General features: G+C 32.7%; 2 protein-coding genes across 4 annotated transcripts in view; both read left to right on the top strand.

Moving 5' to 3' along the window:
• Positions 1–7,867, top strand: part of LOC148600066 (uncharacterized) — a 116,076-nt gene extending 108,209 nt beyond the window's left edge. Inside the window, exon 3 of the transcript XR_015918091.1 lies at positions 7,122–7,867. The gene's annotated coding sequence lies outside the window, so the exon portion shown is untranslated. The remainder of the gene's footprint in view (positions 1–7,121) is intronic.
• LOC148600061 (triple functional domain protein-like) overlaps positions 1–22,839 on the top strand; it is a 210,575-nt gene that overhangs the window by 7,912 nt on the left and 179,824 nt on the right. For 2 of the 3 annotated variants that reach the window (XM_088558975.1, XM_088558978.1), the window contains exons 2-13: positions 6,313–6,387; positions 9,289–9,403; positions 9,841–9,931; positions 13,121–13,222; positions 14,370–14,483; positions 15,026–15,248; positions 15,952–16,127; positions 17,061–17,183; positions 18,981–19,172; positions 20,456–20,587; positions 20,943–21,071; positions 21,885–21,986. In XM_088558975.1, coding sequence (XP_088415101.1) covers positions 6,313–6,387; positions 9,289–9,403; positions 9,841–9,931; positions 13,121–13,222; positions 14,370–14,483; positions 15,026–15,248; positions 15,952–16,127; positions 17,061–17,183; positions 18,981–19,172; positions 20,456–20,587; positions 20,943–21,071; positions 21,885–21,986 — 1,574 coding nt within the window. Of the gene's footprint in view, positions 1–6,312; positions 6,388–6,921; positions 7,035–9,288; positions 9,404–9,840; positions 9,932–13,120; positions 13,223–14,369; positions 14,484–15,025; positions 15,249–15,951; positions 16,128–17,060; positions 17,184–18,980; positions 19,173–20,455; positions 20,588–20,942; positions 21,072–21,884; positions 21,987–22,839 lie in introns of those variants that run through there. The other variant, XM_088558976.1, reaches the window with a different exon arrangement.

Here is a 22,839-nt window from a genome sequence, read left to right as displayed (position 1 = left end):
ATTCTCAGAATTCTTCAGTGTATGATGGAAATTGTACTGTAATATACATGTATTTTATTTTTCTGGTGCACTACATGTATTTTGATATATATATATTTATTTTTCACTACATGTACATGTATGAATTAAGTCATTTCTGTGTATTGTATACAGTGCACAGTGATTTTACAACAATTTAGGCAGGTGTAAGTTTCATGTACATTGTGTTTTTGAATTTTCTTGTGAAAAGGGCAGAAAGGTGAATCAAATTTTAGGCTACTTTATACACTACAATGAATTTTACAAAATAGGGAAGTATTTTGTTATTTACAAATATATATACATTTAAAACACTTGTAGCTCCTATTACTTCTCTGTTTGTCCTGAATTGTTTACATGTACGTAACATATAAGGAATGTAGGGCACCATTTGACCCATAAACTGTGTTGAATTGTTCTAGATAGAAAACTGGAACATAGAGTCCCAGTTATGGACAAGAAGACCAAAGGATAGGTTACCATTCTCAGAATTAGATTTTTACACTTAGAAAGACTTTTATGTGTATATTATTTTAGTGAACAAGGATTATTTTTAACCAATCTTTTTTGTCAGATATGTAATTTCAGGGTTCAGGATATCTATTAAAATAAATTTCGCTTCTTACACATTTATTTATTTTTGTGGCTAACATTCTGTTTTAAACAAAGTATCCCATAATGAAGGGACATAGCCATATGCTGTGATTTATTTTCACATTTTTGTTGTCGCAAATTTTACCAAATAAATCCTTTGCAGAAATAAATGTGTTTGCAGTTACATGTATCTGCATTCTGATTTTTTTTAGGCTATCACACCAATGTAGATATTAAAATATGGAAAAATCTCAAAATATGGCCTAAACTTGAACACATGAAACAGAAAATCTACATATACAATGTAGCAAACCAAATAAAAAAAAACTACACAAGAAAAGTGCAGTTAAGGAAAACAAGACGTCACAAAAAACTGAAGAACTAGCAATATGAACTCTCACAAAAAACTGGGAGTGACATCAAGTGCTTCTGAAGGGTAAGCATGTCCTGACTAATCTGATCATAGTAAATGGGCAGTTTTCAATTTTGATGGGCATTTGGACACATGACCCCTCCAAAATGTTCCCTGATAAAATGAAATTTGTGCTGTTGCATTTAACAATTATCAAGCATGGATCAAGAGCAGATAACTCTTGTTACTAAACTCTATAGTTAGACAAAGTGTATTTTAGAATCAGTGATATTGACCTTCAGCTTACCATTAAACACTAAATTGTTATGATTAAAATTTTCATTTGGGCAAAATAAAATAAAAATCTATTTAGGGAAAATGAAGTTATGTAGCAGATGACTATGTGGAGGAGAGAGCTGCTTTTGCCTGAAAAAATGGAGGGTTTTTATACATGAATTACATTCCTTGTTGTTTTTTTTTGAATTAAAAAGGTAGAGAGTAGAACATTTCTTAAAAGAGGCTGTTAGGTCGATTTTTGTCTTTTAGGAATAAATTTACAACATTTATTTTGGGGCCTTTTACAGCTTGCTTTATGGTATAGGTTATGCCCACCATTGAAGACCATGTGGTGACCTGTAGAAGTTTTATGGTATGGGTTTTGCCCATCATTGAAGACCATGTGGTGACCTGTTGAAGTTTAATTGTTTGTTGCTTGGATTTTGGTAGATGACTGTCTCATTGGCAATCATACCACATATATTTTTATATACCGGTTGTTTGGACATTGCAGTCAGTTCTGGACTGTGTTCATTGCTCTAATTGTCCTCCCTATTTTTCCTGCTAAATCAGCTACTGTAGCATAAGCAGAAAATAACACATTTGCTTCTTATGTAAATATGCTTTGTCTGATGAAGTGGATCTGTGTATGATTTTTGATAAGGACCCCTGGAGTAGCCCCATTAGATAGTACTGATTTGATATAAAGCTGAAGAGTATATAAAAATATAGCAGGGGTTAATTAAACTATCATTAAAGGTGATGGTATCTTGAAGGTCCACAAGGGGAATTTCAAACAAATATTGTTTGTGGAGCGTTTGAAATGTGTATGTCATTAAGTACTTTTCATTGGGTTTAAATTCCTATTTTTTTTTTATTTTGAATTAAATCTTCAAATAATTTACATGCATTGTTCTCCCCAAAATTTTTAAATAGCAGAGTGCTTTCTGGCATAACACAGCTCTTATGGTCTTCCTCCAAAAATATAGCACTGTGCTCAAAGTGCATTCTAAAAAAAATAATTACTGATAGCTCAGTGCTGAGAAATCATAGTACAGTGCTATAATGGCCTTTGGAGAACACTAACATGTACATGTAGGTTAACCTTTTGAATTTTAAATTTACATGATATTCCATGTACATATACATATATTGTGGCATGAACATATTCTTAAATTATTATTCGGAATAAAATTTGTTTTTTTTATTGAATTTTATTTTTGTACATGTTTGTCTTTAGTTCTGTTGTAAATTTGTCTCTTTGTTTTGGGCCCAAATTTACAAATGTTCTTTTGGATTTTACTAATTTCGATATGTACATGTACAATGTACATGATCATGTTAATTTTTGCATGTGTATATACCTGCCCATTTTGTACTGACATGCATGTATCCTCATGTACATATATATGTCAATATTGCAGATACATTTTTACACTTCAGTTCAGCACTGAACACAAAGAATTAAAGAAATTACTTGTTGATAAAATTATTTGATACATGTACATGAAGTAAAGCCCAAGTCTACAAAACAATCAGTGCTTTCTAATCACGGAATTACATGCACATCCAAATTAAATTTCTTTAATTCTGTAATGCATGCTAAAAATGCAGATCAGGCGCTAACCTTTTACCATAAAGCAGGCCTATCTCATCATGTATACATGCAGACATGCATATTGCATAAGAGAAGCATGTTTATTCAGATAAAGTTGACATTCATTTCAGTATGGCACCTGGAACTAATTAAAAATACAGATAAGCTTTGTAGGAGGCAATTTAACCCTATCATCAGCTGAGAGATGTCATTTCATAGCATGAAATGTATATTGTAATTGAATGTGTAGTGTTTATAGATCAAGAGTTACTTCCCTTGGGTAAATTTGTTACATGTATTTGCAAACAGTCATTGTACTTGTATTGTACTGGTAACTGTGCATGTACATGATTGAACACTGTACATAAATTATAAGCTGCCCAAATGTACTATTGACATATTCAATGTAATTTAAACCTATAATCAGCTAAAAGGGGTAATTTTTAAGCGGATGTTAGATCATGATTTTAAAGATGAATGAGTATGTTTCCCTTATTTTGCCAAACTTTGCACATTTTTTCTAGGAAAAGAATTGAACCATATTTTGGCAGCTATTTCATTACTTGTTTTAAAGATTTGACTTACATGTAGGCCAATTTTGTTTGTATCGCTACATGTACCTGAACATGTTATTGTATTAAGTGGCAGCCTCTATAAAAATCAGACAGGAGGTGATTCATGGATGTCAAAAACCCACCAAATTCACTTTTGCATTTCTACCCTAGTAATGGGTCTTTATTAGGTGTGGCTTTACATCCTCCTTGCTTTATATTCCTGATTGAAATGATAATTGAATGCTGAGATTTAGTACAGGGATATTTGCATCAATCCATCTGTCACGCTGTTTAAAGTTTTAAGATCTCTAAAATGCTCAGACAATGAACCATAAAATATAAGTCAAGTTTGATTATAATTCTGTATAGCGGGTTACTTTTACAGGATACTAATTTTGGAGTATTTTAGTGGTTTTGCTAAAAATGCCAAAATAAATCCTGCAAAATATTTACTTATGGCTTAAGAACTTGATGCACTACTAAGCATCCACCTAAATTACAAACACAAAATTTTTTGTATACCAGTACCTTTCAACCACAAAATCTCTGAATTTCATAGCCGCCATAATAATCCGCCATACAGTATGTTGCATTCGCTGCCTATTTTTCACTGAGAAAGTGAGAATAATTGGGTGTCTATGATTACAAAACCCAACTTTCTCTAGATCATATTTTCATTATTCAAAGTAACAATTGTTACAATCCTTCCAAATTAAATGCTGAGTTTCAGCATACATGGTGTACAGTTAAAAGAACTTTCATGCAAATTTCAGTGACATCTATCAACAAACAGTCAGTTGGCAGGTTATATTTGTAGCAGGGCCTTACGAGTTATTCAAATAGACTTTGAACCCACAGGTCGAGAAATCTATTTGGATACTGAGGAAGGCAGTGTTATGAATGATTTGTGACATAAATTAACCACACCTGTCAATTGATAATTGACCAATTAGAGATATACAGGCACGGGTAGCTTGTGCTCTCGTTCCGCACTGAGTCGTTTTCGTCCGAGGCGGAGTTGTCCTTGTGGAATATTTATTCTAATAAGGTTGGCTGTTTTCCAATTGAGTAACAGGGAAACATGTGACCTTTTATATGCAACATCATACAAAATTTCTAGTAACGGCACACTTGGTCTTCCTCTCATATTTATTAGGGAAAAAGAAAGAAAAAATCTCAATTCATGTTACAAGGATATAAGTGTCTTTCCTCATTTTCTTATTCAGATCTAGTCAATATAATTCTTCATGTCATTGTGGTTTTGTTTTTAAGTTGCCTATTTCCTAAATGTTGTTCCTTGTAAAACCCAGTAGTTAAAAAGAAAAAAAAAGAGTGGGAGGGGTTTGAACAAGGAATTTTAAAAGGGGGTTTCCTATCAAGAGATTTGAAAAAGAGGATATCCAGACTACAATTTGCTAATTATTTCCAAAATTTTGCACAAAGGTTTTGAATCCTCCCTAAGATTGGCTACTGGTCTGAATATTCTTATTATCTTATTTATTGAAAAAAGTGGTGTTTAATCCTGACGAATTGTAATATAATAATTCAATGTATAGCTGCTGAATGTGTATACAGTTTTAGACTATTTACTGGAGATTTAGTTCTGAATAATTTGGGTAATTTACTGTGATTTTAAAGTGATATTCAAAGCAATATTTATTGACTTGTGTCTCAATCAATAGGATGCCATTCATCTCTTTGAAAAATGGAAAAAAATATTAGGAAATTAATTATTAAAATGGATTTTGATTTCAACAAACAATGTGATTTTTGTTATCCTTCATACAAATAAGGACTCTTATTGAGTTGAAATAAAAAATGACATAGAAAAATCCTTGGTTTTATCTGGGGTATGCAAACCTTTAGCTCAGTGAATATAATATTGATACAATTGTTACTCTGATTTCCCAGTTGAGTAGATAATGAGGGCATTATGATATGATTTATGTCTGTCTGTCTGTCACGGCACGTTCATTCCTCTTTTATCTTTTGTCTATACATTGTATTCACATAGCTGTTTTGTGGCAAAAAATGGATTTTAAACCCACTAAATAAGTAAGGCAGACTCAAGGCACATTCATCTATTGACTGCATGTACATGCATCGCCTGAATATAGCTTAAATATTGCTGATTGGGTGTTAAACCCCAACAATCAATCAATCAATCCTTCCATTCCCTAACCTATCAATCTTCTTGGTATCAGAAATCATCAGAATTTGTGCATTTTCAAGGCACTACAAATTTGCATGATTTTGTTATGCATGTTCCTAGGAAGTCCTGCAGTAAAATAACTTTCCAGTTTTGAAGAGCAGTACCAAGCCTTTCTTTGGATCCATGCCTGCTTAGAATATGTACATTTATACATACATGTGCTTAGGTAGTCATAAAAATTAGACTGGGGGTGATTCATGCATGTCATAACCCACCAAATTCATTTTTTTTTTCATAATCAGTATTAGTTACAGTTTTTCATTTGGGGGTTGCACATTTGAGATAAAATTTATGTGTCTTTTTGATTTTGTTCGATTTGGTTGATTCTAGTGAGAGGTCAATGTATGATTTTCTCAAAGGTACAGATCTCAATATGGAAAAGACCACTGTTATGTAAAAATATAGCATATGTAGATTGAGAAAACGTCGTTTGTTTGATGGGTTTTTCTTCACCAAGTATCACTTTAATATGGACAGTGTCTGAATTTTATATGGACTGGTACTTAAGGCTTGGAACCCTATTGTTCTTATGAAATTCATTAGTTTGGTCACATGGTCAAATATTTACATACAGAAGTATTGCTCTACTTTGCCTTTGTTAAAACCAGAAGCAAGTCATGTACAATTTACGTGTATGAAGTTCTGTTAGTTTCACTCATCACTGTTTTTAAAGTATGTTTAAAAAACTCTTATTTATTTTCTGTGTTAGGAGGAAAAAGAACTGATGGGTTAAAAGCTGCTGATATAGTGCCTATCCTCAGAGAGAGGGTTGCCTACCTCTCAGGTAAGATTAATTGCCTATAATCAGTTAAAGAATTGCCTCAGAGAGGTGGTTGCTTACCTCTCAGGTATGAGTAATTGCCTGTAGTCAAGTATATAATTGCCTCAGAGAGGTGGTTGCCTTCCTCACAGGTAAGATTAATTGCCTATGGTCAGGTAGATAATTCCCACAAAGAGGTGTTTGCCTTTCTCACAGGTAAGATTAATTGCCAATAGTCAAGTAGATACTTGCCTCTGAGTGGTGGTTGCCTTCCTCACAGGTAAGATTAATTGCCTATGGTCAGGTAGATAATTCCCACAAAGAGGTGGTTGCCTTTCTCACAGGTAAGATTAATTGCCAATAGTCAGGTAGATACTTGCCTCTGGGTGGTGGTTGCCTTCCTCACAGGTAAGATTAATTGCCTATGGTCAGGTAGATAATTGCCTCAGAGAAATGGTTGTTTTCCTGTTAAGCAAGATTTTGTTGCTTATGGTCAAATAGAGAGTTACTTTTTGGAGAAGATTTCTTACTTCTCAGGTAAGATTTAATGTCTTCAGACCAGCATGATCTCACTAGACAATCTAACCAAAGCCATTGATCCCACCCAGTTGACAAGAGAGTTTGATGGAGCATTGGAGTATAACCATGAACAATGGATACAACTTAGATTGGTTTGTATTACCTCCCTTTGTTTCTTCTTCTCCTTTAGACCCCCACCTAGCTATGGAGCCAAAGATTATAGACACAAGTGGATGCAGATAAGGTCTCACTAACCACTTCTAACGTTTCCATTACTTTACATGTTAAAAAAGTAATTTTCAAAGTCTCACTGTGAATTCCCAGGACAAATGACATCTTAAAGCTGCATACCGTTGCGAAGCTTGGAAAATAAGGCTTCCAAAATCATTATGCTAATGGTACGATCATAGTAGAAATTCTTCACAAAATTTACTTGAATAAATAATACTGAAAATCCACATTTTTACCTGTTCTGCTAACTGACAGCATGGAGGCAAATTACTCACACATGTAAACAATATTCATACACTTTTGTAGTTAATTACATATATGATTTTAAAGTACACATTCTCAGCTTTATTTTGACTACTTTTAATCATAATACACACAAATAATGCACTTACAATGCATATGTCTAGGTTCAGTGTGTTTTTGGTACTACATAGGGGGGTGGCCATTTGACCCGGAAGTGGTTAGTGAGACCTTAAAAACATTTTATGAGTTTTTATGTTTTTCTGTTTTTACATTTTATGAAAGCTTGTGGTATTGTGAGTCTAATAAGACCAAAACTATCAAAATCAGACATAGGACTACAAAGAAATGGTCATTTTTATATCATGCCCCTCAGTGATATTTTCCCTAAATTACTAAAAAATTACAATTTTAACTAACTTGTCACACCAAATTGATACCTATGATAATTCAAGAAGTTGTAATAGTAAATATCATTTATCATTATGAAAAAAGAACAGATTTCAACAATTTATATCATACCTATTTCATTACTGTGTGATTCTTAGTCTGTGCTGTGTGACTATTTGAGTACTTTGAATATCCCAAGCAGTGACGTTGTGTATTTCATGGATGACGTCAAGTTATGAGTCACTGTTACTGATAAAAATCTTGTTGCTATGGTGTTTTTTAAATTACCTTGCACAATGCACATCTTAAAATATAGCCAGATTACCAATATCACTATACTGATTTTATGGGAAAATGGAAATAATGACCAGGAAAGGCAATTTTCCTCAAATTATGCATTTCTCTGAAATATGCCATAATTTAATTTATGGTCTCACTAAACACTTCTAACGTTTCCATTACTTTACATGTTAAAAAAGTAATTTTCAAAGTCTCACTGTGAATTATCAGGACAAATGACATCTTAAAGCTGCATACCGTTGCGAAGCTTGGAAAATAAGGCTTCCAAAATCATTATGCTAATGGTACGATCATAGTAGATATTCTTCACAAAATTTACTTGAATAAATAATACTGAAAATCCACATTTTTACCTGTTCTGCTAACTGACAGCATGGAGGCAAATTACTCACACATGTAAACAATATTCATACACTTTTGTAGTTAATTACATATATGATTTTAAAGTACACATTCTCAGCTTTATTTTGACTACTTTTAATCATAATACACACAAATAATGCACTTACAATGCATATGTCTAGGTTCAGTGTGTTTTTGGTACTACATAGGGGGGTGGCCATTTGACCCGGAAGTGGTTAGTGAGACCTAAGATTTGTTTGTATTATCTCCCTTTTTCTCTTTCCTTTAGACCCCCATCCTAGGTGTGAAATCAAAGAATATAGACACAAGAAGTTGATATAGATAACATATATTTGTATGATCTTCCTTTTCCTCTCTCAAGTTAATTATTATTCATAAACATGAATTGACTAGCAGCTAAGGTTCTGTATATCAGAACAGCTTAGTTCTTTGGGATGTCTAAAATTGACTTATTGGCATTTTTTGTGGTGTCTGTGTGCACAATGAGTGACATCAGAGAGACTTTGCTGAAGTTGCCTTGTACCATGAGCCTTGTCTCCAGGTTTCATGTACATGTATTAGTACACATGTATCAGATTTATCTGAACCACCTAAACCACAAGAATAAGACACAGCATCGTAGTTTAAACATATTTTATTTAGTAGTAATACAATTACCTGTACAATTATTATACAATCAATACAATAGTTATATGGGAAGGATTCGGAAATGAGCAGAGCTCCATCTCCTTAACTTACAAGTTATACCTGCAAAGTATAATAATTTGAAGTCCAATACTTAAGTCTTATTAGTGATGTCTTGTATTTTAACAGACTTTAAAAGCTTGTGTTGTAATCTCATTGACATTTTTTCTTTATCCTAATATCTTTTAATTTTTGCAGGGGGTAGAGACCGACGTGGTGGACCGATTCTTACATTTCCATCACGGACACATCCAGAACGTCTGGACAATGATGATCTACGACGTCTCATGACCTATCTTGCAAGAATCCCTAGGTTAGCATGTAAAAGATAAAAAGATTTACTAACACAACAGTTTATGGATTTGTTCATTTGAGGTTGTAGCATTTCAGGCAAATGCTATTTTTAGTCCAAAATTGTTGTATTTAATGTGTTTATAGAAATCAATAATTTACTGTTTTTGTACTCTGCCACATGAAGTGGCTAGGTATTGTGTGGTACCCTTCGAAAAGTTGCCTGTCCGATCATTTGTCTTGAAGGTTTAATTTTATAATATACAGGTTAAGTTCAGTTTTCAGTATAATCCAAAATGTAGTTTTGGAGTTAGACTACTTTGAACATTTTGCCATCCCCTTTCTTCATCATTACGAGGTGGAGTATCACTTAATCTTCCATTAATGCTTTATTTTTCATGTTTTTCATGAATGGTATAAATATTGAGGATTTCAGTGTCTTTTTTTATGTATTTTCAGCGATGATGTTAGGGATAAAGGATTTACTGTGATTGTAGACATGCGAGGTTCTACCTGGCAGATAGTCAAACCTATTCTTAAAGTATTACAGGTAGGTCATGAGTCAAAGGTAAAGACTTGTACTGTAAAAAAATGGAATCCAATTTCAAACTCTCAGTTTTTGTTGACCTCTCAGTTAGCCAGAAATTGCTGATCCAGTCTTCTAATCTCTTGTGATTTTATCATGTATTTATTTTCAAGTCCATGAGTTCCATTCTGATGATCCATTTCAACAACCCAAACCATGAGATAGTATATGTCCTGAATTTTCTTGTACATGTTGTTAATACTGTTAGTATGTCTAATTTATTTGTGTCTTTTCCCTGTTTTAAGTGATATAAGTCTTCACTTCCTTTTTTTCTGAACCCTTACCAAGGTAAATTACCCGTCTGCTCAGAAACAGCAAAATATATATTTGTCATCTTCTGAAGTTCAGAATATCAATCATTGTTTTATTTAGCAATCACAGTATTTGTACATACCTATTTTGATATCCATTCCACCTTTTTGTCCATAATGTGTTTTAGCACTTACCAATTTTTATTCAAATTGCATAATTTTCATTTCTTTATATTTTTAAAGTGTGAAGTGCATATAGAAAACCATTTTTAAGCCTGATTATTCTCACTGTGAAGTTCTGACCAATTCCAGGTTTTTAAGTTTTTACTTCATGTAGCATTTCTTGTATTTTTTTTTCAAATTGTGAAAATACTTATGTAATACCAGTGAAAAATTATATTCCTTTTCCAGCTCAATTATTCCATTCCAAGGTTTAGTAGGTGCTAATTTTATGACTTTTTCTTTCCAATGCAAGTGGCATTTCTTTTAAAAATATTTTTTTGATTGTGCAATTACGTGTGTACATGGTACAACCCAAGTTTCCTTTCTCCATTCCTCTTCTCCAGCCAATTTACATACAATGTGTTTTAGTACTTGCCAATTCCATGCTGTTTAGTTCTCAATGATGGTAGCACTAATATATCTTATACTTCTCACCGATGATTCATCATTATTGATCTGTAGAACTCTCATGTTTATAAACAAAAATATTGATTTTTCTCTGCATGCAGATATGATATACAGATAAATATATATATATTTCAACATTCTCCTATCATAATGTATATTAATGTTGGAGTAATTAATCGCTGGAGAGAAACTGGCCTTTCTTTCATCCAAATTTATTGATTATTTCATACATTTCTATTTATCATGCTTGTATGAGCTGATGAATACAAGAGTTTCAATTAGTATTTGTTGATTTTGAGGATAAATGATGATTTTTGTATTTTTTTAGTTGTAAACATTATATTTTTTTTATTATGAAAGTGGAATTTCCAAGTTTGAATTTCCTATAATATTTGAGATTTCTTAAAATAGTTTTTTGGCCGGCAATTTATTTTCCAATAATTTGTACAGGAAAAAGTATCAGAAGGATGTTATGCACATAAATCATGACCTTAAAATTGATAAAAAAAATTAATTAAAACTGAAATTTGATGATACATGTATTATTCAGTATAAAAGCAGAGGGTCTTGAGGTCATCCCCATCTTTGGTGGCTATAATATGCAATATAGGGATGTCAGTAGAAGCCGTCAATTGGCAAAATTGGACGGTTACTTTATTTTCAAAATTGGGTACACTCTTGCAAAATTTTAATCAGTTTACCTGCTTCTTTTTTTTTCATTTCCTGTTACATTTGTACTTAAAATACTACTGACATCCCTGCAATATTGTTGTCATCTGTCTGTCTGCCCACAGGTCATACAATGCATGTACATGTAAGGCTTTGGCTGATTTCAGAAAAAAAATGTAATATGTTTGTCATCATAAATGAAAGCTCTTTGTATTTTTCATTGTTGACTGAATTTTCATTTTTGAGATATTGAATTATAAAAATGTGAGAGGGGATAGGTGTATCATGTGCCCCCAAGCTCCCTTTTATGTTTTAGTTTTGACGGTACTCAGTGGTGAATCCAGGGGGAGGGTTTCAAGGGTTGGAACTTCTCTGTTGTTTGATATATTTGGGCAAAAACAGGCAAATAATAGACTGGAAATCCCCCTTTTTAAATTTCTGGATTGGACCACCTTTTTTATTACAAAGTATGTGAATTTCATGATCTGTTACTATTTCCTTGAAAATTAGGAGATTAAACTTTGATTTGGCAGCTTTCTTCATTCAGGTTTAACCTCCTTTTTTCTATCAATTGCTTTTATCACTGATTTTATGTCAGCCTAGGTTTAACCACAAATTACATGTAACAGTACATAATTGAAGGTAATGGAAACTGTCTTATTAGATTTATCTGTCCATGTATGGATTCCGGTTTATCCTTTCTCTATATTTAAATGCCGTTTAATGGAAAATCAATTGTTTTGTTTGTAAACATCATTTTCACCATAAAAAGGGTGACTTAGGGGATGTATTCAGGAGTTTTGTAAGGTTACCAATGCATTAAGGCTTGTACCAGTTTTTTTTATAGTTTTCATTCACAGAGAATGCTGAATTCTTAATGTTAGTCAATACTATAATCTGTAACTTTCTAATACACTGGATAAAAGGAGGGAGTGGGTATTTTGTTCACATCCATTTAGGTTTTATAATAATTTTGTTTTTTCTTGAAAAAGTTATGTTATGATTTCGTTGCAAGAGGTGGGGGATATATGGTGGCAGATGTAGAGGGAGGGGTACTAGGGGTGAAAACCCCTATTTTTGTTGGAAAGTTTTTAAAATTTCATGCATTTTGGCTGGATGCTCCCTTTTGGACCACACCCTTCATTACACTTCAGTACTAATTTCTAGTATTGTATTAACTGTGTGAATCCTTCTGTACTGCATTATGTTTAGTTTCAATATATATAGATTTGCATGAAGAAAAATCATTTTAAATTGATGCTTGCAAAGGGAGGTAATCTAACCTTAGGTTTTACTGTAAACATATTAACTTTTGTGTCGCAAATTTTCACAGATTCTGTCAATTCAACATATTTGCAGGTATCAATTTTTGCGGTTACAAAAATGATTAGTATTGTATAGTGTTAAATATCAAATTTTGATGGTACTTATTTTCACAGTTTTCTGTCCACCACGAAAATCAATATGTTTACAGTACATGTTTAGACTTTTGAGTTGTTGAGGACACATGCAGGCTGAGGTATCATTTTATAAACCTATATTATATATTTTTTGACAGGATTTATTATGAGTGTATAAGATGTAGTTTATTGTTTCTTTGTAGGAATGTTTTCCTGGCAGCATATACATAGCCTTTATAATCAAACCAGAAAAATTCTGGGAAAAACAAAGAACTAGTCTTGGAAGTGCCAAATATAACTTTGAGGTAAGTTGTCCAATGGAAAAAAAAACAATAATTCTGATAGGACATCCTTCAAACCTCTTTAGACCATGGTAAAAACTTGATAAACAAGACTAACATCATAGACATTTGACGGTCCTATTTCCAATATCGTAGACATATGGCAGTCCTATTTCCAATATCATAGATAAGTTTTTACCCTATTTTACCAACATCACATCAGAATTTTGCCCCACAACAGTTGCCATTTCATGCAACATATTAGCTGCATCTTTTAAAGAATATGAGGAAACTAGTCCTATCAGAAACAAAATAAATCATGTTAAATATATTTTATCATTGTTTTACCACAGGCTGGCCATTTTTTGTAGATAAATATTCCCTCGCTCAGGGTGAAATAGTGCAACATAAATGGCCAACCTGTGGTAAAATGATGATAAAATGGAATTTCCTTGATTTATTTGTTAATTATTCTCTTGTCATTTTTGACCAGTTAATTGTACTGGGTCATGATGAATCAGTACCATTTCAAAACATTAGCAATGTTTGTCTCTAGATAGCAAAATTGAAAAATTGCTATTCAGCCTGCCATTTTTTAAAAAGAATTGAAAAGTTTTAATATGTTGCAGATTTTATCCTTTTTTCACTTGCTTATTCAAGAAAAATATAATAGAGGACAAAATCCTCATACTAGTTATCAATAGAAATTTAACCTTTGACCTTACAAGCTGACTAAGGGTCCAATTCAGTCAGACAGGAAAATAACCTGTTATACCAAGACAAGATCTTACTATTTTCGTATCTTAAACAAAAACAAAATGTTTATCTGTTTATAGCTCACATCTGAAAGGTTTGTTAAAGTATGAAGTAACATGAATCTCAGTTGATTTAGAACTGTAAAAGGCATGATTTTTTTTTTATATAGATATCAATGTATTCAACTTTTGTCCTCTTACATGTTACATCTGCTTCATATTAAACTTACCAGTAAATACAAGCTAGATTTTCAAATGTTAAAAAGATCTTGTTATTCTCTTTCAGTGTAAGTTTTTCATGTCAGTACATTAATTGTATACTCAAATAAACTTGTACTTGGGCCATAGAAAATTTTCTGATGTATGTTGATGCTGTCAAATGCCGACAGTTCTTATAATTACATTTTACATTTCAGACCAGCATGATCTCACTAGACAATCTAACCAAAGCCATTGATCCCACCCAGTTGACAAGAGAGTTTGATGGAGCATTGGAGTATAACCATGAGCAATGGATACAACTTAGATTGGTTTGTATTACCTTCCTTTGTTTCTTCTCCTTTAGACCCCCACCTAGCTATGAAGCCAAAGATTATAGACACAAGTGGATGCAGATAAGATTTGTTTGTATTATCTCCCTTTTTCTCTTTCCTTTAGACCCCCATCCTAGGTGTGAAATCAAAGAATATAGACACAAGAAGTTGATATAGATAACATATATTTGTATGATCTTCCTTTTCCTCTCTTATTAAGACCCCCATCCTAGCTATGGAGTTGAAGGATATAATCATGATAGTTATCTCCCCTTGATGCCCTTTTTCATTTCATTAGTAAAATCATTATTCCATCATTTTGGTTTGGACAGGTTTCACTGTATTTTACATGTATAATTTTGTCAGAACTTTCTGGTAATGCTAATACAGTAAAAACTGCTCGGAAAAAATCATGTGGTTTTGTATAATTGAAAACTTTATGTACAGCAAATCCCTTAGAAAATCAGTTTAACTTTGCGGTAATGGAAGCCTTAAATACAAGGTTAATTAAACTGTGAAAATTGTGAAATATTTTTTAGATGCTAGAAGAATTTATATGTAAAGCTTTAGATCTCTTAGACCGATTAGATGAGCTTGGGGACATTTTAACCAATCCTGAGCTTCCAGATAATCTGAATGGTGCCCAGAGTAAACTTGAAGAGCATAACCAGCTTAAAAGACGAGTCAACATGGCACCAGTTGAACAACTCGGAATGGAAGGTCAGAGGATTCTGGCTGAAATTACAGGAGAACAGCAACAAGGTCAATATTTAGGGATATAGTAAATAAACAATGACAAAAAATTAAACCCTGAAAATCAGTAAAAAAAACTCAGAAATACAAAAATGTCACAAATAAACTAGAAAGTAGTACAACACAAGTTTTTGGTGGTCCTAAGTTGCCTGGTACCGCCTAAATATAGCTGAAATATTGCTGCTCGGGCGTTAAACCCCAACAATCAATCAATGAACCTAAATTGATTCCTTTAATATTTTTGGCATCTATTTTTGTCGTGTATGTTTGATAATTAATCTGTGAATATAGTATAACTATGCTATTGGCTTTTTGGTTTGGTTGATATTTTTATTGTTCGACATAAAAATTGAAAATTGGTACAAATAGTATTTTTTTCACTGTTTTCGTCGTACATCTCCTCTTCCAAGATGTGTCTTGTTTATTGAAAGAAAGAAAACAAGATCGTTTGTACTTACTGAAGTACTACAAACTGGGAAATTTTTGTGCCATCTTTTTTTTGTGATTTCTGCTGCAAATCTGCTTCAGTACAGTTTTAAATTGGAGATATTCATCAAGTTAAACTGTAATGTTGTTCAAAGAAAATATTCGTGACAGTTTAATTTTCACATTACAAAATTTGGTGTGAAAAGAACGAAAATAAAACTGCTGCGAAGATTTCACGGTTTAGTTATTCTTATCTCCAAAAAAATTCCTTTTTAATTTTCACCAGGGAGAAGATTTGTGGTCTCAGCCACAGCTGATTTCCAGAGCTCTATTCCTAAGATCTCACAACTACTGGAGAGAATGCATGGTCAGAAACAACACCTAAATCAGTTATGGTCTGTTAAACGACTAAGACTAGAGCAGTGTCTCCAACTCAGGATATTTGAAGAGGATGTTGAGAAGGTGAAGGATTTGACATAAGTGATTATTACAGCATATGCAGTAATTATGTTCACAGGATAGAGTTTGTCTTCCATGGATTCTTTACGTAGTAAAGTGCACAGTTGAAATGAAAATTTAAAACTTCTATCAGATTGATAGAAAGTTTAAATCACCATTATAAAATCATGGCTTTTTAATACTTGCATGCAATATCAAGTTTTATGGAACATTTAAAAGAGTTACAGACCAAGGGTAAATTCTGAAGTTGATATCTCCTTTGTCATGCCATAAAACATAATATTGCTTGTATATTGAAGTCATATCAATGTTTAAATCTTGGTTACTCTTTTTAAATATATTTCCCTATTGAAAATATCAGCAGATAGAGAAACTGAGAGAAATACAAAAAAAAAAAAAGAAATTTAAATGGGCAACTCTTTTGCCTTGCACTCATCCCTCAGAGAAAGATAGACGGATGTAAAAAAACAGCAGAAGTATATTGAAAAACTTTTTAATTAGTAGTCTTTGTAAAAATTACACAAATTCGCAAATTCTGTAATATGTGGTATACTTCTAAAACTCCACACATTTTTATTTTTGTTACTAAGTTGCTTTATAAGTCTATATGATGAAATGTTTAATTATCCATTCCAATCTGTCTGCTCAGAGGAGATAATCCACTTTGAAAATCCAATAGATTCTATTGTGTTTCTGTGTCATTTATAGAGTTATCTCCCTTAATTTTGAATTCTGCAGTACATTCTATAATTTTTATCTCCCAAGAACAGGCTTTCCAACCATGAATCACATTTTGCATGATTCTTATCTGGAGTACTACTTAACTAAGCAAAAGTACTTTGATGAGTATGCATTTTCTGTTCTGTTTTTACCTCAGAAATTGTATCTTTGAAATTTAATGGAATCTCAATATTGATTCTTGACATTTATTTGCAGATGTTTGATTGGATAGGTCACAACAAAGATATGTTTCTAGTCCATTACACAGAAATTGGCCACTCCCATCAGATGGCAGTTGAACTAGAGGCTGAACATAGTCAATTTGCTAATAGTGCTGTGGTAGGTATTAAAGAGGGTATCTATGAAGAATGGTTTGTCAGAGGTTTTTATCTTAATGGATTCTCCATAATTTCTACGAATTTATTACTTCAGTGTTCTCTCAGGGATTGTGAATTTTTCTCGTGTGGCGTTAGTAAAACTGTGTACTAACATTGTGTGCTAGCACGGTGAATCCGCGAACTACGCCCGGCTAGACAAGGCAGTCTAAATTTACATACACCTTTTGGCTAAGCATAAACTTTTTGGCATTCTAAATAAGCATACACCTTTGGTAACTAAAATTCTAACATTATCAATTATTAAATTTGCACTTCACCTTTGGATAACTAAATCACACAAGTAATGGATTTTTAAGTATCATTTTCATAAAATACTGTTAAAAATAGTTTTTCATCAGGTATCATGAATAGACATGGTTCATATTCATCTTGAAACTTTGAAATAATATATAGAAGTGGTTTGAAACTGGTCAATACAGAATAACACCAGTTTCGAAATCATGACAGAAAATATCACATTGAGCCCTATAAGGGTAGATGTTATTTTCTGTCAAGTCATTCAAAACTGGCATTATTCTGTTTATCAGCAATATCGTCGTCAATTTGATGTATTGTTGTCGTTGGTAATTGCCAATATATTTAGGCCCCGTGCAGGTCCAGGTGTCAAAAGAATAGGCCTGCAGCAGCGCTAAGCTTGTCGTAAAAGGCGACTAAATAGTGCTCAGAAACCTAGCCGGAGGCTAGGCGCTCTGCTCACAGAGCAACTGGGATGTGTGCCCCAGGTGGTGGAATGGGGTACCCCTGGCATGTTACATGCTGGGGTGGTCAGGCTATAATATGGAAAACCTGACCGCAAACCATAGTGGTGCACCGTGTTGGGAAAGATGCCACGTTCCTCGCACGTTAAAGAACCCTGCTGTGGTATTCGATAGGAGTAGGAACGTTTGCGCTCCGCCACAGGAGGCTAAATTGCCCGACCTTATCCATCCCTCCCTTTTTCTAGTGGCAATCAAAATTTGTCGACCCTACTGTCCTTGTGTCCCATCCCGTTTTTCATTTCATCATCATTTCATGTTCATTTTATCATCTGTTTCATGTTCATCGTCTGAATATAGCTGAAATATTGCTGCTCGGACGTTAAACGCCAGCAATCAATCAATCAACCAATATATTTAGTATCATGGCAATAACCTGAGGTAGAAAATATCAGGAAGTTAGATCAGTAAAAAAATTCTAAAGTTGCTGATAAAAATATTTAGTCACAACCCAAGACAGAATCCTGACACACCCAACGGTTAGAAATTTAGTTCTTTGCCAAGGTTCTGCCAAGTTAGAGAAAATGAAAATGGTACACAAGGAGAAAATATATTATCACATTTTTTTTTAGACAGCAAATAAAACAGTTATTACACAGTACACATTATTTACCTTACAAAGTTACAGAAAATTCTTTTCTTTTGTTCAGTTTTGTATTTTAGTGGCTTTAGCAGAAAACACTTTTTATACCACACGCTCCCAAGAAGAGTGGGGTATAATGTTTTATCGATGCATTTTTGTCTGAGTGTCCTTGTGTCTGTTACAGTTTTTTCCTGCACAGTTTTCTCAGCCACTACTCATCACAGTGTCTTGAAATTTTAACACATTCTTCCAGTAAGTATGCCATATGGTGGGATCCATTTTTGGAAAAATTCAACAATTTCCTTTTTACTTAGGACTTTATTTTTCTTATATTGTGATTGAAAGCCGGGGTATCACTAGTGAGCCATCATTCACAAATTTCTTGTTTTTTATTTTACAGAATGTGTATGTAAATATTACCAGAATCCTAGGTATGGCCCAGAAGCTGTGTGATGGGGGACATTATGCCTCTAGTTCTATCAGAATGCAGGCTAGCCGGCTGGAGAGGGAATGGAAGAATTTAGCTGCTGCATTAGATGATCGTAGTGCTGTACTTAGTATGTCTGTCTCATTCCATAAACGTGCTGAACAGGTAAATTTATGTGTTTTAACAGTCAAAAGTTGTATAAATGTACAATGATATCAAAAGTAGGTAAAAATTAATTAATAATTTGCATAAGGCATTTTGAATCAGAAATTATGAAGATTCAAAACTGTATTGAGGCAACACATTTTTAATTACTTGGTTTTTAGGCCCGTCCCTCCTCTATTGTGAGTGTTCCTCATAACCATTTTTTTTATTTTCATATCAAAATATCTATGAAGAATGGTTTGTCAGAGGTTTTTACTTACATGGATTACTTCTCTAATAATTTTTTTTTATAAACAATCTAAAAAGCACTGTCATCTCTCTCTGGGGCTATAAAAGGGTAAAATAAAACTGAATTTCATGAAAAATGACTTGAGAACCAAAATTTACTGTGATGGATCTTACAACTTCTAATTTTACTATCAAAGAGCTCAGTACAAATTTTATACAACAAAAAGTAACTTAATTTGATGATAAAAAGTCTTATATTTGAATGTACAATTTTAGTTTTTGTGATTACAATCCTATTATGTATTCGCAATGTTAAAAAATACACTTACAATTTACACTATTTAAAGAGAATGCTCTATGCTTTCAAAAAAGAATGTTACATGTTTTCATGAAGGACAGACATTTTTTTACATTTAAAAACACAAAAAAATGAAAGAAACAAAGAAACAAAACAAAGTTCAAAAACTTCCACAAATTACTGGTGAAATGCACAACATCATATCACAATATACTTACTACCTATAAAATTTCATGAAATTTAATGCTGTAGATTCTAAGGAGTTTAGCTAAAGAAAGTGTGACAGACATACAGACGGATCAAAAACCAATGTCTCTCCACCAAACGATAATTATTTGTCTTAATGTTTGTTAACGGAAACAGTTAATATTAGCAAAATTGAAATGTTAGGATGTGCTATTCACTACTTCAGACTCTAGCTAAATTTATAGGTTGGAAATGTTGGTTTGAAGAGTTTTTGAAATAGGGACCAGCCAACCAGTCAATGCTGGTAAAAATAGTGGCGGGCTTGCAGAATTTTTGCTTCCAATTCAATGTATCCTATATAAAATTCTTTTCAGATAAAGGGTAGGGGCTTGTTGTTTGAAGTTTAGATGGCAAAGACTGAAATGGAGTGTAGTTCCTATCAGATTCATATATATGTACATTGTATCATCATTCTTCAGTTTTTGATTTTCACATGTCGCAAGTGCTGGTAGAAAAATATTTCTCCTTACTAGACTTTTTCTCCTCATGTAATTTATGGATGTGTTTATAGTACTTGGCCCAGGTGATTGGATGGAGACAGGCCTGTGAGGATCCAAAAGTACCAAACAGTATTCATGAGCTGGAGACCTCACTACAGCAACATCAGAGTCTGATAGAAGCTATTAGTGAGTCTTATGCTGAGGTATGGTAATGCAAATAAATGATTGCAGTTAGAAGGATTATGTGTGTTAATGACTTAATTTTGCCTCAATAATGTTTTATTCTTTATTTAGATCTTGTTCTTTGGAAAGTAAGTTGTGATTTTGTTGGTTTCTATACTACAGCAAACATTTTGATTGCTTTCAGCAAAAAAATTATTTTTAATAAATATTACAGTCTATAAGGAAACTTATATTTTGTGATCCTTCAGTTTGTAATAGGTTTACATATCAAACAATAAGAAAACACCCATTTTTTTAGTCACAAGTTTTCAAAATTTCAATTTTTAGAGTAATTTGAATTAAAGTTTTTATATGATGTGTAATTTGTACCCATAGGTATGCCAGGATGGTAAACAGCTGTTAGACACCTTACAGACTCCTGTCAGTTCCAGTAGTATGAACAGTATCACTGCTAAAGCTGATTACTCAGAGGCTTCTGGTCATGTTCTTGATGTCGTACATGAGGTATATCTTAAATAAAACTACTTGGGGCACCTAAGTGTTCCTATAGGCATCCCTATCTTTAATTATTTATTATAAACTTTTTTGAAAAAGACAGAGGTGTTTACTGTTATGGTTTTATCAAAATGTCTACGAAATTTTATTTCAAATTATGTTCTACAGATTGTAAATCTCTTGAGAAAATCCATGTTAAAAAGACACAAAGTTCAAGAATTTACGAATCATTTTCATGAAATACAACTTAACAGTAGCATTAACAGTTCTGCAAAAAAATGGTTCAATCTACAGAAGTTTTTAAAATAAGTTAAAGTGCATTTGGGATTAATAAAATAAGTTAAAATAAGTTAAAATGCATTTGGGATTAATAAAATAAGTTAAAATAAGTTAAAATGCATTTGGGATTAATAAAGTAAGTTAAAATAAGTTAAAGTGCATTTGGGATTAATGAAATAAGTTAAAATAAGTTAAAATGCATTTGGGATTAATAAAATAAGTTAAAATAAGTTTAAGTGCATTTGGGATTAATAAAATAAGTTAAAATAAGTTAAAATGCATTTGGGATTAATAAAATAAGTTAAAATAAGTTAAAATGCATTTGGGATTAATAAAATAAGGAAAACGGTATCACACAATTTCAGTTAAAATATTCCACGATTTACATCCAATAATTACCAATACATTTTATCTGGACCTATTATGAAATGGTATTATCCTTAATAATACATGTAGATGTTTTATAAGAATAAATTTTCATTGCAAAGTGTAGTATTTCTATTCTGATAATTAAAGTAATTTTTGTTTTTTGATTAATTTCAGGTTCTTGCTCATCAAAGACATTTAGAACAGACCTGGCACACAAAGAAAGTGAAGTTGCACCAGAGACTTGGTTTAAGGCTGTTCCAGCAAGATGTCAAACAGGTAGAGTTGTAATATTAAGCAGATTTAACCTGAAAGAGGACGAAGATATAAGCTAAAGATAGCTAAAGACATTGATAAATATTTCGCATATCTTAAGGAGGTAGACCTAGGGTAAGGAACATATATCACGAAATCAGAGATATGTTTGTGTTCCAATGATTTGTAAGAGTTGTGTCCCTTACCTTAGGTCCACCTCTTAAGTTGAGTGTGGTCTTAGGTCCTATTAGTCATGTGACAACTTGTTTGAAGGTCAACTTGTCCTATAAACAGTTTGATAGGAAGTGATTTGCTGAGCCTGTGCAAATAAGGAAGTTTAAAATATGGGATAGTTAAGACCTTAAACAAGTTGTTACATATTTTAAACTTCCATATTTTCACAATAGATCACTTCCAATCAGACCCTCAGTTATTCTAAAATCAAAGGAGTTGGTCCCCTAAGGGCAAAATGTTGCCCCTAAATCAAAGTCTACATGAAGAAAATTTAATGATGTTCTTCAATGTGTTTTCTAGTTGGTTCAGTTGGTTTATGGTAGTCATTTGAAAATCTATGGTCATTTATGCCCTTTAAACTTGGCTGCAATTGCAAAAATCTGTTAAAAAGGCTGGAAAACATCAGTTCACTCTTTTATCTATGGCCACATGCATGTTCATTCTTATGCTTCGTATATTATGTGTATAATTGTCAGATACAACTCATGTGAAAATATCATGAGTGAACAAATGTGTGGCCACTTCCTTTCCACTCAAAAACCATCTTAAAAACTGCAGAAATATCAAAAGTTAAAGGTTTTTGTAAAAGTTACATAAATGCATACTATTATTTCCGGAATAACGTCATAAATCTTGTCAAAAA

Source organism: Perna viridis, chromosome 13, assembly GCF_037379345.1.
Source record: "Perna viridis isolate PV_CMFRI_1.1 ecotype Kerala chromosome 13, ASM3737934v1, whole genome shotgun sequence".
NCBI classification, from domain to species: Eukaryota; Metazoa; Mollusca; class Bivalvia; order Mytilida; family Mytilidae; genus Perna; species Perna viridis.
The sequence above is the reverse complement of the archived record's forward strand: the minus strand, read 5'-3'. Positions and strand labels throughout refer to the sequence as shown.